The sequence below is a fragment of the Oryzias latipes genome, chromosome 23, assembly GCF_053564925.1.
Source record: "Oryzias latipes strain Hd-rR chromosome 23, Olatipes_Hd-rR_3.1".
Taxonomy (NCBI): Eukaryota; Metazoa; Chordata; class Actinopteri; order Beloniformes; family Adrianichthyidae; genus Oryzias; species Oryzias latipes.
Genome location: NC_136259.1, coordinates 22,842,999 through 22,858,415, shown reverse-complemented (window position 1 = coordinate 22,858,415; position 15,417 = coordinate 22,842,999). Strand labels below are relative to the sequence as shown.

Genomic DNA, 15,417 nt, shown 5'->3' with positions numbered 1-15,417 from the left:
ATCACTTTAAACAATGTCACACACGTTTTTCTGTCAACTTCCTGGTTAAATTAAACAATAAACAAGACCAACGTCACTGATGTTTTGGATTATTTCCTCCTGAAAATGTTCAGTTTTTCCATCCCAAAAATTTGTAAATTTGAAGAAATACTGAGAACCTCAATAAAAAACAAGTATCTGGCGTAAAGTAGGGGCTGCACTGTGGTGCAGTGGTTAACATCTCGCCTGACAGCGAGAAGTTGGGGTGTGAAGATAACCGCATCACACCACTGCACGTTTCTTTTTGTTTTTTTTAAGTTACAGGACTGCATATGCTGTGTTATTTCAACTATAAACACATTCATCTTTGCTAATAATTTTGGATTCTCATGCGGTTAATGGACATGTGTTTGACACCCTGGGCACAATGTATGCTAGGTTTCGTTTAGGTTCTCTGTGGTGGGCGGGCGCGGCGTCGCTCCCACTCGATTCCCCCGCTGGAGTGGCAGACGTCGTCCCCCACCGTTGTGGGGCCCTTTGTTGCGGGGGCAGCACGGAGACACCAGGATCCAGAGGCAGCCGCGCCCGGACCGCACAGGGTCCGGACGTCGGGGGGCGCGCAGCACTTCTGTCGAAAGTGGCAAGAAAATATGTCTGTATGCGCTACCAGCACTCCATCGGGGCGTGTATTCAGTGCGTCTGGAAACATCGTCACCCCGTTAAGCTCCTCGGTGAAATCTGACAAGGTTAACATGTTGGTGTTCCTGTCACGCAACATGAAGACGGAAAAAAATAAAAGCAGCAGCACGATTCACTTAAGCGGCCCAACAGACAAACATTTGTTCACTTTTTGTTTTATTTTGCAGTTTAAAAAAGGCTGTTTATGTTTAGTCTATGTTGAACCTTTCCTACAATAACTTCTCTCTTTCTGACCTTAGTCAGAAAACGCAGGAGAGATCCTCCCCAGGGCCGTTGGCGGATCTTCCTTTGGGGTTTACTTCCCTGTTCGGACCCTCAGAGCCTCCAGAGCGGATTAAGAATCAATCACCGTTCTTCTAGCGAGAAGACCCTGGTTTTAAATCCTGGCTGCAACACTTCTGTGTTTGGGTTTTCTCTAACCACTCCGGCTTCTTCCCACAGTCCAAAAACATGCTTTATATGTTAATTGGTTACTCTAAAGTGTCTTTATGTGCGCACGTGTGACTGTGTAACAGTTATCGTGTACCCTGCGTCAGACTGGTGACTTGTCCAGGGTGTACCCCACCAACGCCCAAAAGCAGCCGAGAGCCGGGTTCCGCTAACACCGTGACCTTGAAAGGTGTCAGCGGGTTAAGAAGATGGATATATGGATGCGATGGATGGCAAGTTTGGTACATCAGAGGAGGAATGACAAATGACATAATCATAACCTCTGTCACCCGATGTCAATCATTTCCCATTAGCAAATGGGCTCAAAGCCCCGCCCCCACGTAAAATTAGGGATCAGCTCTATAAAAACTACAAGTCAGATTGAAAATGGAAATTGAGGAATGACAGAAAAGTAAGAGACTGAGCTTAGACATTTATAGATGGTTTTGCTCTAAAACATTTTGATTAATAAATAAAAACCACCAAGAATGGAACTACAGAAATGCATAACAATAGGAAGAAGAATGTTTTATCAAAAGAATGGAGTTCTATCTAACTAGAACAAATTATCACTTACTGTCGCAAAGCCAGGCCTTCCAGCAGTGACAGTAGAAAGGTCTGCAATTTCTGCAGACACCCAAACCATTGCCACCCCCCTCCAGGAAACAGGCTGACCTCCTGGCGTCAGGCAGCCCACACGCTGTCCTCACACAGCCAGACCTGTCTAATGTCATTACAGGCCTGTTTGTGGTCAACAGCTCCGTGATTGAGATGTACAACAAGTGCTGCTCCATGAATGTAGGAAGTCTATTAGTTAGTCCCAGATGGCCCGTGGAGGACAGCCTTGCGTGCGCTTCTTCGACCCCCTCCGCCCCCTCACCTCTAAACACACACAAACACACTAGTATGCATAAGCTGTGGTGCAGGCACACATGCACACGCTTAATTACAGTGCCTGTGAGTGAACCCTGTGACAGGCAGATGAATACGAGCAGAGACAGAAGTGTGTCTATGTCCGCGAGCCCACAGGAACAGAGAATTCTTCACAAGAAAGCCAGGCTCACGGCCTAACAAGGTTAAACCTCTGAAAAAGAGCGACTCTTTAAATCATGGAGATTTCTGTTTCTGCGGGGTGTAATTAGCTTTGCTGCAGGGGAGGATGCGGGGCCGGGATGCTGGCGAGAGGCAGAGCGGGGGACCGCCACAGTGGGGTGCATTGTGGAGTCCAGAGGATTCGGGGAAGTAAATCTGATTATCAGCTCGTGTCAGCAGTCAGGCTCAGATGCAGCTTAGCATTCAGAGCAACTTTTTTATTTTTTTTACTTTCGATTGTTGGACAATGACCCGGCTTTCCCGGCCGCAAACGGCCACACAGATTAACGCAGCACGAAGACGCCACTTTGATGCAGATTTAACCGCAGGGACAGAAAAGCACCACAAACACAGAACAGATCAAGATCATTTATTAAAACGTTCCCCAAAGTCTTTGGAAGGAGGTTTTCTCTGGGATCATTTTTGCATCCAAAATAAGTAAAGGTCGAGGGAGGATGTCTGAGCAGGGCTGAACTTCTTTATCTGATGTTCAAAAACCTCCTTTTTGTTAGTTTTTGATGGTAAAAATAATTAAAGTTCCAGCTTAGTATTTTTGGACCTGTGCTAAATCCCTTTAGAATAATATTTTGGTTAATGTTACCCTCAAACTACTGAATTTAATAAATTTGAAGTGTTGATTATTTTTTTACCCCATCTTCAGTCAGTGACAGTTTTGGACTTAGCTGACTGAAGATAAAAGTTTCCCCAATTTTTAGCAAAAAAATAAAAATAAAATTCACATGACTTATTTTTAGAACATCAGTTTTCATTTAAATGTAAAATAATTTGTAATCAATTTTCAGTTTACAATATTTTTTTACTTCAGATATTACTACTGACTCTATATGAGAACTGGACCGAGTGACTCCTCCCCCCTGGCGTTCCAAACAGGAAGTAGTCGCTGGTTCCAAGAAGAAAAAATCCCACAGACTTCTATAGAGAAAGAAACAGCTGTTTCTCAGTCAGTCATTCTATTTGTTAGAATATACATTTTTGATCTAATAGCCTTTTTAACTTGTTCTTGATAATCCTAATTTTTTTCCATATATTTTTTTCTGCAAGTTATTCTAGTTTTTAACTGACCAATCAGATGCCTCAATAAAAGTATATGCTTTCAAGTTGTAGGTATGTGGCGTTCCAACAGGCTCACCCCTGATTGGCAGGAGTAGCTGCCTTTCCATTAACTATTAAATTGGGTAAATTAGATTTGGATTGAAAAAACGTTTTTGTGCTTGGAGAAGGTGGTTTTTGACATAATTCGCAAAACTGCAATGGAAAGACCATTTTTTCTTTTTCTCAATTAAATGAGTCACGTGACCAACAACCGGATACCAATGGCTGCCTTGGGCTCTGTGCCACAGCCCATAGCCTGACGCAGTTAATCAAAAGTTGAGCGTGTCATGTGGAACTGTTGGATGCACAGCTCCTCTGTAAAATCACCAACCACCATTTCCCAAAATGGTTTCATGAATGACTTACCGCGTGAGTTTGTCTGTGTTTATTTGCATTTATGATTTCATCGAAACACTGTAACTGTGATGTGTTTATATATTTTTTTTAAACCTCTAGAATTTCGATAAAGTTTTTTTTTAATCATATGTGTGATGAAAACACAGCTAGTGTTTGCCATAGAAGTGATGACTCAGACTGACTCAGACCAATCACTGCTTACTGGTTACAACATGGCGCCGTTGTAAAAAATGGCGACTGAATTGACTTCAATCCTATCTGTGACATCACACTCACTCAATCCAATTCTCATATACACTTAACCCTTGTGCTATCCAAGGCACTTTAACATTGGGAGTGGGGTCATCTAGACCCCACGAGACAGTGCGCTAAACCTTTTTCTTCAATGATTTGAGATCTTCACTGGTGTTCGTGGATTACATGAAATCCTCTCCACCTTTATCCATCTTTGTCATGCTAGGGAGAACACGTCAATGTAGGGATCGGGTCATCTGGACCGTATAGGACAGCACAAGGGTTAAAGGTAATACAGAAGTCATGTAGGCCATTGCCATTCTCAGACAGTAATGCCATAAAATAAGAGATTACTGTTGAACAACAGGTACTCTGTACTGTATTACAGTTTGGAAGTGACTTTTAAACCAGAGAAAGGACTACCAGCCGGATGGCTTCAGGGTCGGGCAGCCTCAGTCTGTGGGGTCACACACTGTTTGGGCACCTGTGCATTCTGACCTGCAGCGATACGCCGCAGCTCGTGTCCCAGGTGACATGCAGGCTGCTGGGTCAACAGGCCGCCTGTTTGAACAGTGGCACCCTGGCTGTAAAAACTGCCCCCGTACAATGCTCCCCAGATTTATTCAGCGAACGCAGGAGCGCAGCAGAAGTGGAGAAACATCGGCTGAAGGCAGTTCTTGCAGTCGAGGATGTAAATGAGGCTGGAAGAACCAGCGTGCCTCTTTGTCTGCCAACTTTCACTTGTTTGTTTAACCAGAGGCCAAGACAGGAAGCCGGCCCACGCAACTCTGGCGTCTCCATGGCAACGCCAATGTTAATTGTGGCACATCCACTCCCAGGCTCCTTTCAGCAAAGGAGAGAGGTGGGTACTTGTGAGAAGAGAAAGAAGAAGAGAGGTGTTTGTGTGTGTGCGATTGTGTCTTTTGTGCTGCTTGTTGCAGATAAAGATAGGAAACTGTGGTTTAACTTAAAGAAAGCATAATGAAATTAGACATGTGAAAAGTCAGGCGTTCAGTATAAACTTAAAATTCATGAACAATCAACTGTCATTTAGAGAACTTCAGTTCTGCAACTTTTTTACAGTTTATACCATCATTAAAGCTCCAACTTTCCTTAAACTTCAAACAATTGTATCTGAGAAACTTCAGAAATTTAAAAACAAAAACAAATGTTGGATTACAATTTAACCCGTTGACACCTATTAATGTATCAAAACACTTCAGCTCCAGAACTACCTAAATCTATTATTTTCTTCATCTTATAAAATATCTGTGCCTGCTTTAAACTTCATTTATACCCTACAATTCATGTAGGTACCATTAAAATGTTATCTAGAATTTCCATTAACCTATACAGTAAACCCTTGTTTTTCGCGGGGGTTACGTTCCAAAAAGAACCCGTGATAGGCAAAATCCGTGAAGTAGAAACCTTTATTTTTTCTTACAATTATAATTATACAATTAAATTCTCTGTTATACATTGAAAAGAAAGAACAAACCATTTTACAGGCTCAAGCATTTGTTTCACAAATCAAATTACTTTAGAAAAGTTTTTTTCAACAAAACTTCTGCACTGTACTGTCAAATATTAATTTTAATCATCGATGTGAACAAAAGGCTTCAAATTGCGGAGAGCCCCGCCCACCGCGACCCGAGTAATTGGATTAAACGGGAGAAAATTTAAAATGATTTTGAAAAAAATACAAAGTACAGTAGTACTGTCTAATAGTGACTCAGGTGTATTTCACTGCTCTTTAGACTGAGCCGCTGCATCCTGACTCCGCTCTGCAGTGTTTTCTTCTTTTGAAGCCCGCAGTGCAGGTGTGTTTGTTCGGGAGAAGAGCATAGTGATAGGCAGTTGTCACTCTTTTTCTATGGGTTTTAGAGAAACTGGAAATTGCAAGATAATTTGCACGTACGCGTTGTAAAGTTGGCAAGCTGATTTACGTACGTGTACATATTAAACTGCAACGTTATTGACGCACAGGTAGAGAAGAAGCGGAGTGACTCTTTAGCCAATCAGAATGCAGAACACAATGCATGATGCAAATCTGTGAAGTAGCGAAACCGTGAAAGGTGTAAGGTGTGACAATTAAAGTAAAAAAAAAAAAAAAAAGAGTCACTAAATCAGTTTTTTCTTTAAATATTAACAAATATGAATCCGTCATTTGAACAACTTTATTTGCAGCATCCTTGTAACATTAGACAGCCGGTTACTACATATGCGTTAAAATTATGGTCTGTGGGAAAAACTGTAACAATAAATCAATATTTGGAGTAGTGACTCCTGATTTTGTCTGTTAAATGCAGCTTTCTTTTATTTTGAAGTTGACAGCTCTTCTACATATTCCCCTCTGGCTCTTTTTTGCCAAAATAATTTTCAAAATACATTTGTTTTTTTGTTAACTTTGCTAGATTGGGGGGTTTCAATATAGCAGTCAGCAAAGACGCTTTAGGAAAGCAGGGGATGGATTTAAGACACGTGGCCCAGCGACTTGACATGGGATCAAGAATGAGGCGGATGTGGTGGAGAGAATCCAACAGTTTTCCAAAATAAAACTTCGTTCAGAATCAGAATTTAAATAAAATGGAAAAAAATGTAAGTCGTGTTTTTTCCCTCTGTGGTACCAACTGTCCTACAAACCGGTATTGGACTGCAGCCTGGGGGTAGGGGACCACTGCTCTAGAGTTTCGAAAACATGTCTCTAAAATGCTCTGCCAGGATTATTCTATTTAAGGCATTCTTTGATTTAGCAGGTTTGACAGTAAAACCGGGGCAAGGAATTCCAATAAAGTCTAAAGAAAATGTGGTAAAGTACAATGAATTTATGTTGCAAACAGGGGACAGTTGTTTTTTTTTTTTATATATTGCCTTTGTTACATTACACTGTAAAGTTTTTGACTTTTTTTAATGTTGAGTTCTGCAGGGATTTCATACCCTGTAAAAGTCTGCAGCCCCACAAATTTCAGAACAATCCTTTTTTTTAAATACTTGCTGGTCAATGCAAGAGTTGAAAGACTGAATTAGAAAAGGAAAAATCCCAACATGAAGGTTATAAGTAATTTCACATATTGTCTAACGTTTTTATAAACACTTAACCGATGTTTTTTTTTTTTTTAAAGGCTCCACCCATAAGCCATTTTAGTTTTATTCATAACCATCAGATGTAGCGGCGGGCACTCACAGAGGTGTGGTGGAGCTCTCTGTCCCACAGCACGGCTTTGCTGACAAAAGTCACGTACATGGGTTCCTGTAGAAAGAAAGAAAAGATGTTCCGTCTTTCACAAACTAGGAAACTCATGGACTTCATGAAGGCAGGGATGGGTGAACAAACATGATGCTTCTGTCACTGCCTTAAGCTCCTTCAGCAGAAACCAAGGACTCAGTCTATGCTGCACCTTCCACATCTGCTAAATGTCGGAATGCTAGTCACAGCAGTGTGGCGGTCTTATGGTTGGGGTGTAAGTGTTTGACCTCCGGATGGATGCTGTGTGTTAACTCATCAATCACGGGAGCGCAGGTCAGACGGAGAACCCTATCAGCTCATCTATCTCTCTTTGCAGCTCTTGGCAGCCTCCAGAAAGTCCAACTCAGCTGGAGTGGATCCACTGCGGGGAGCAGGAGAGCAGGTCTTTCACGGGCGGTAACCCCGCAGCGGAGCAGCCGACAGGGGCCAAGAGGGGTCTGCAAAGTGGGAGACAATGGACCTGTGCATTCTGCTTTCCTATGGAGTGTGCCGATGGGAGCTGCCTGCCAGTTTGTGCCACTCTCAAACTCCTTCAGTCCCGCACTGAGAGGCTAGAGGGCAGCGTCGGGTCTGGCCACCTCATTGCTTTTGTCTGGAGGCTTTAATTAGACCGTAGCTTTTGTGCAAAACAAAGAACATCATGTATGATTATACACATTATTCCAGAGATGCAGAAAGCTCTTCATCCCTAATAGAAACCTTAATTGCTGCCCAATAATGAACTTCAGCGAACAACAACCAGTTCCTCCGTGAATTGTGGGCGCTCGCCGCCCTGTAACCATAATGTCACTAATTATGCTGAATGCAAAATCAAGTACATTTTCTGACAGGAGAGGCTGAGTGGTTGGGGGTTGGGTCATGCTTGCCACTCAAATGTGGAGAAGACCATTTGAAATGAAAAAGAACAAAGAAGAGGCAATTATATGGCAGAAATATTCAATCAGGAGTGTAAATTTAAAGTTAAGAATATTATATTCAACGACATAAACACATAAATTAGCATCTATATGGTTTGTAGAGAGTGCTTGTTGACATGGCATAAACATCAAAATGGAAAAAAAAAGTCCATTCCAAAATCTAAAAATGTGTGTAAACCTGTTGACTAATGTTACACCGCTGCTGATAGGGAGGTTGCCATGTTGGAGCAAGACAATGACTTTATATTTGGAGTCTTATACTAGATATGTAAAATATATGGTTTAAATATAAACTTTGAAGGAATAAAGATGTTTTAAACTTCAAAGTGTAAATAAATCGCTGTATTCTCAGTTCTGTTTAGCATACAGTGTATAAAACACTTAAGCTAATGACGTTTAGCACCTGTTAGCACGTTTGAATTTTCAGCCGTCAGTAACTCAATTTTCCATTTGAAGTCATCATTTGACCCATGAGAAGAACATCCCATAACCCCGTGTAAAGTCTGTCTAAAGTGATTGCTGCTTCTCTCTTCTCTGTACGATTCAGAAGATGAGATTAGTGAGATTCCTGGCAGATGGGATTTCCACTCTTCTTGTGCTGACAGCGCAGACCCCCCCCACCCCCAGCCCCACCCACCTTGAGGCTCTCCCCGTCACCATCAGCCACACTGTGGGGGCGGGCAGAAAACCCTGCGCTGTCAGAGTGAACCAGTAGGGGGAAATTTGCTCAAATATGGTCACCCTTATCAATAATGAGTAGGTGGAAGTGGGCAGATCAAATTACCAATTTAGAACTAATCACCAAAGTGGTGGCTGCTCTTTGCCTGATCCACTCCACTTTGTCCTGTGCGGTGATTCCTGCAGCCATCTGTCCGCCTTTCTCAGGGGACTCCTTCCTTTTCTCCCGAGCGCCACACGGTATGTTTTATTAAGTCTGTTTCACCTCATTACACCCCGTCTGTGAGTCAACGCGCATTGATAGGCATTTAATCAAGCTTTAATGACGGGAGTGTGCAGCCCAAACTATGACTACACAAATGCTTCCACGGGGGCTGGAAATAGAGGTTATTTTTAACTTTAATCAATTGTGAGGATTATATCCTAAACATAAAATTACAAGTTAAAATTCCATAAAATTTCAGTACCCAACAATAGTATTGATCAACTGTTGGATCTGAGTTGAATAAACTTTCATGGCCAAGCAAGTCCATGTTGGGTTTTTAAAGTTTTTCGAATTGTGTTCTTATTTTGGATAATACAGAAATCATACAGTATAATGAAGTCAAAAAAGGTAAAGTAGGATTTTTTTGTTTTCATAATGAGGCACATAAAAAACCTTCACAAACTGCTTGATGCCTTAGTCACATATCACTGTAAAATGGCGTAAATGGTAATTGGCATATAGTGCTTTTCCACCTTCTTCGTAGGCCCAAAGGGCTTAACAGTCACAGTCCCATTCACACACACATTCACATACTGATGGCTGCTCCGCTGCCGAACACTGGCGCCAGCCTACCACCAGAGGCAAGGTGGGTTTAGTGGGCGGGCAAGGTGGGAATTGAACCCGCAATCCTCTGATCAGAGGTCAACAGCCCACCCACTGCATCACGGCCGCCCCGACTGTTGTGCCCTGGTCTTTTATTCTGAAGAAGATTGAGGTCAACAAAATGAAAAAATAACAGTCTTCTCTACAACATGCCCTTACAGGTGGATCTGGGCTGTCTTCGAATGAAAAAAATTGGGTAAACCTGTACGGGACACACAGGTGGCCACCCAGGAATTATCAAGGTTGTATGTAGACCACTTGGTTAGCCCGTAGAGTGAAAATGTTAGTACATATTTTTGCTACAGGCATTCTGCAAGTGACAGGACATAGTGAACACTAATTAAGGGTGCTCATTGACGTTATAATCGGTGCTAACTGCATGCCCTGTACAGGTTTACCCATTTTTACCCTGCAGACAACTTGCGTCCACCCATTAGGGGAGTTGTGATAAAGGTTTTACTTACAACTGTAGTTCAGCATAAGGCCGCTGAACGACAGCAACACCCGTAGGTGATGTTGTCACCACATGTACGACAACGATATGTTCCATTTTCAAAAAATTTAAGGGAACCTCCGAAAAAACCTTGACACTTCTTAAGATGCCCCTTTGAACCGGCCAGCCTTCTCTATGACCCTCCACGGGCCGGTGAACCCAAAGACTTACAGCATCCATACAAGGGTGCATGTGACTAAAGCTTAAACAGCAATCCAACTGCTGAGTTTAGATTTTGTTAGATTTTGTTAATTTAAAAATCAAATTTCTTTGTTTAGCATACAAATAACGTACTTACAAATCTTAGATCCCAGTTTTTTCTGCAGGATTTTTTTACTTTTGGAAAGAAAACATACAGGGATTTCATAAATAGGAAGCCAGGAAACACTATAGGTTATCATTTTGGGATTATAATTGAGTTTAGCATACTTTTTTAAATCTTGATTACAAATTTAGTAGGGAGGGATTCTCTTTGCAATATTGTTCTCAACAATTCTTTTTTTAATCTTTTTGTTTTGACCTATATTTCTGCAGATGAAACTCAACTCTTTGAGCAGCTGATGACTGTAAAGATCCCCTGAGGTCAGGTACCGGATCTGTCAGGAAACGATCAAAAGAAAGACCATGGAGAAAACCCTAAAAGCACACCACTGGGACAAAGCAGCCTTTGCACAGCAGATGAGGAGATCCAGTTCAGAACACAATCAAGTTAAAGTCTTAGTTATCAGTGCAAACAAAAGACGCAGGGGACCACCTCAGCATGGCTTTGGCCAGGTTACTGCCAGAGGCTTAGAAGGGAAGGAGCAGATTGAGAGAGAAAGCTGGGGGTCAGCTATAATGAGCCATGAATGTGAGCATCCGACCAATCCTGTTTAACGGGGTTCATCCCTGTAAAGGTTTCTGTCCGGCCTCGTCCTCAGCTTCAGTGTGCTCACGTTGAGGTTTGGGTCAGGGGGCTACAAGGACTCTGTGACCCTGAAATGAGCTCTAGGAGTCAGTGAGGGCCCCTGCTGATAGGACAGAGCTCCTTTTATGCTTTAATCTGCAAGCAAGGAGGATCAATATGGTGATGGTTGGTGCCGTGGTTGTGTGCAGCAGCCGAGCCATTTTAGACATCTCATGGGGGGCTGGCGCACCCTGACAAAAGCACAGCTCTGCTGCCACCAGCAGCCACAATGGCCTGTGGGACACTGGCACACCAGTGGCTAACCTACTTAACATTCGTTAGTGTCAGAGAGGTGGACAGATGCTCAGAGTCTTACGGATCTTCCCTCTCCTGTTCTCCGCATGGGGCTCATTCAGCAAAGTTTGATGTGTCTTTCTTTTGGGATTTCAGAGTAGTGGGCGGTCGAGGAAGCAGGCTGTAGGGATAGGTACCGTTTGAATTTTATCTGGTGCAGAATCTGTACTTTTGAAACAACGTAAGTGGTGCACAAACCAGTTCTTTAAAAAAAGGAAAAGAAAACGCCAATTTTTCTCCTGTCCAATATGCGTTTAGTTTGCCACATTTACACTAATCTTCAATTGTGATCAAATCTTTGTTTTCATTCTGTAGTACTGAACATATTTTTATATAAAGGTTTTTAACTTAGAGAGTTTAAACAAGAGAGAAAAGTGTGAAAATGCTAATGTCCGTCTGAATAGAAGTGTAAAATGTGTGTAGTTAGGTGGTTTACAGCATTAAAACGTCTATAATCCCACTTTGTGGATTTCACCGCAGGCAATCTTTGAGCATAATCTCTGCAATGAAGCAACACTGTGCGTTGGTTTCTTATATGGTACAGGTAGCACCGCATACATCCGTACGGGTACCAATGTTGTACTTAGTTTGGATACCCATCTCTACTGAACTGTGGATTTAGTGGTAGCAAGGTGTGTGAACTCACCTTATGCGGCCTGTGGAGCACAGACTCCGGACAGACAACAGGGAACCTGGGTTGAACTGGAGGCCTCAGAGGACGCACAAATCCAATATTTCTGGAAGGTTTGTTCCCCCAACGATGTTCCAGAGTACCTTTCTTTCCGGCAGGCGACATTTTCAAAATGCTCTAGATTTATAGACCCGTCATTTTACTTCTCTAAGTATAAACAACAAGCCTTGCAGCTTGTAGTTCACCTTGCAGACAGGAGCAGAGGAGTTTCTCTCCGTGGGAGGTAAAAAGGAAAAAGAAAGAAAAGTGCAGCCCACAGCTGTTAATTATAAACTAACTTAGTCAAAGCAGCTTTTTCAAACAGGACTGTTTCACAAAAAATATAAAATCAGTTTCTATAACTACTATTGAAACATAATTTGAACTAACTTCATGTTAATTTGTCACAAACAACAATCCAAACCTTTAAACTAATATCAGAAATGAAGACCAGCTGGACAGAAGGACGGCTGTCAGACACCACAGATCGGGTGGTGGGTGGCTGGACAGCAGCAGAACTCTGGCCTTAATCACATTAGAAGGCAAAAAGTGGCAAGCTCCCAGGAAACAATGGACTCTATCAATTCCTCAAATCTGGGCCGTGCGTGCACGCTCTGAGCAGGCCCCTATCTGCATCTGCGATCAAAGCTCATTACTGAGAGTGTGTCTTGGTGCTCTCCTTCAAATGCGCAGGAAAAGCTTCGTAAATATGTCCTTGGTGTAACATTAACAAGTGGAGAAGAAGGGCAGAGGGTTTACCATGGCGACAGACCAAACACAGGAGTTGCTTTGTCATGTACGGACTAAGCTGCTCACATTTGTTTTAGCGCTGCTTGAAAATGACAGCAACATTTACATGAACTGGAATGCCACCCCAGCACAACTTGTGAAATACTGAAGCGTGTCAGGATAATCTGACCTCTCTGTTACGTCTTCTCTCATAAACCAATGAGTCTGGGATCGCTGTGTTCAGCCTGGCGGGGGCTCAGCAGTGCTTAAATCCAGACGCCTCACTTCTGGTTACTAAGAAACGACCAGAAAATGTGCTGTACACATTTGACTTCTTCCCTGTTTTTGATTGTACATAAAAGGGAAGTTAAAGATTCACCAAGTATCAATTATGATGATCTTTAAGCAAAAGTAATTAAATTCAGTCATTCGTCTTCTAAACCTGCTTTGTCTCTTTCGGGGTCACGGGGCTGCCAGAGCCTATACCGGCCACTTCTGGACAGGTCACCAGTTTGTCACAGGACCACAAATCCTACACCCATGCACCTCACATTCACACCTAGGGGCAAGTTAGAGTAACCAATTAACCTATGAAGCATGTTTTTGGATGGTGGGAGGAAGCCGGAGTCCCCGGAGAAAACACACGCATGCACGGAGAGAACATGCAAATTCCACACAGAAAGGTACCCCAATGTTGTTCTGTTCCAGGTCACCCACCCGGCACTTGAACCGGGGGCCTTCTTGGTGTGAGGCAAGAGAGCTGGTTTTAAGGAACAGTCCTTAGTGGCAATGGAAGACGCAAACAATGGCCTGTCATTTTTTCCCCATGCTGGTTGAACACTACCATTGGATGGCAACCGGTTCCTCAAGCAGGACTTGTCCTGATGTTAGCCAAAGAGGGACCCCATAAAAGTTCAATGGGGATGAGGTTTGTTCTGAGGCATTCCAGGTTCCAACAAAGGAAATTTGGGATTAATGGTCTTGTCCAAGCCACCTTAACAGAGCTTTTAATTGTTCGCAGCCATTCTAGAATTTTAAGGTCTGCCAACCAGTATTTGCTAGATGAACACAAACACATTTTCTGTTTCCGGCCCTCAGTTATGGAATAATACTTCTCTAGAGCTATGAGTACTTAAGGACGGGTAGCAAAGCTCTGTGCGAAGTTGATAACGACGTATACGTCACAACCAGTATCACAAAAAAGGCAGATTTTGGTGCTTCATTTCAAACACTTGTATTCTATTCAGTTTTGCTGTACAATTCTAGCCAATCATTTTCCAGCAATTGTGGGTGGGCTTACATAAGAATGGGTCATGCCGTAAGGGGGTGACGAGGTTTAGCAAAAATACTGAAGGCGAAGTGAGTGAAAGTTTGGCTGTACATCACAGCAAAAGATTGAGCGACCTGATGGATAAGAGTCACATGTACAGTGCTATAATGCTTTTTTGTAAAGCACTTTGTTTAACCTGATGGCGCTGTAAAGCACTGTATATAGTCACACCTCTAGCTACTCTGATTTTGGTTGCACCACACGCTCCAGAAACATGTTTGAAGCAGGAGGTTTTTTGTCTAAAGTTTCATGTCAGTTCTCATACAGTTTTTTGTTTTTTTTTGGGTTGTGTGAGCACAGTGATGACAAACGGATGCATTATTTCTTTCCATGGAAAACCAACTATAAGTCACTCTACGGACACAAGAAACTTTCACAGTCATATCCATTTATGTAGCCGATGCTGATGAGAGCTAGACACCTAAAAAGTTGTCTGCAAAACAAAGGATAAATGGGGTCAATTTGGTCGATATTATTCACCAAGACTTAAGATTTCATCAGTGAGCTCAGTCACAGTTATGCTTCAGTTTTTCAATGAACACTTGATTTTTATTTTAGAGTGATTTAAAAAGGTAAATTAAAAACATTTTTCCAGTACAATAATTGGCATTTTAGCAACAAGGAGACGATCTACCATGTATTTACAAAACTTTAGTTCCATCATCTGTAATTGGTTTATCACCTTATTAGGGTTTAATGATAACATTAAAGTCACATGACTTGAAGTAGGTAGACATAAAGACATGCAAGAGTGTGGACCTACAAAACATAGCCTGCTTCCAAAAACAGACCTACACTGGGTTTAACCCATTGAAATTGGAGCTTTGAATTACCATAACCTTTGAACAGTTTACACATTTAAAGTTATTCCAACAGATTCTGGAGTTGAGAAAAGCAGCTTTGCGCCGATTTGCACAATAAATTTAAATCAGCTGATTCTGACTTGAAGAAAAGCGTAGATATACAACACGTTGCGTAAAGTTTTGCTTATCAGTGCAGGAGTTACAATATTTCAAAAAGCAAGTGTTATTTTGCTGTCGCCAGCAACAGATCAAGGGGATAAAGGGTTAAATGGGGAAGAAGGCAGAACAATTTCACCTGGGTTCACTCAAAGGTGAACCCTCGGTTTCATGTAGGTCTTTTTTTGTTTTGTTCTGCATCTGAATTCTGGTGAGCTCTCAAACCTAAAAGCAATCAATCCATAGGGTAAAATCTTGAAAATTGACTAAACAGCAAAGAGTAATAGTACAACACAAATTCAAATCTCCTTATTTCTCGTGAATAATTTCTCATTTTTTGTGTAGGATTGATTGCACATGACACCATCCTGTTTTTTGTTGTT

The 15,417-nt window shown here is 42.1% G+C and overlaps 1 protein-coding gene across 3 annotated transcripts in view; it reads right to left on the bottom strand.

Moving 5' to 3' along the window:
• Nucleotides 1–15,417, bottom strand: part of LOC101163941 (uncharacterized) — an 89,786-nt gene that overhangs the window by 66,734 nt on the left and 7,635 nt on the right. The window contains exons 1-2 of one of the 3 annotated variants that reach the window (XM_023952499.2): nucleotides 11,993–13,477; nucleotides 7,088–7,153 (exon numbers count right to left, since the gene is read on the bottom strand). In XM_023952499.2, coding sequence (XP_023808267.1) covers nucleotides 7,088–7,153; nucleotides 11,993–12,142 — 216 coding nt within the window. In that variant the 5' untranslated portion in view covers nucleotides 12,143–13,477. Of the gene's footprint in view, nucleotides 1–7,087; nucleotides 7,588–11,992; nucleotides 13,478–15,417 lie in introns of those variants that run through there. The other 2 variants (XM_023952500.2, XM_078941804.1) reach the window with 2 other exon arrangements.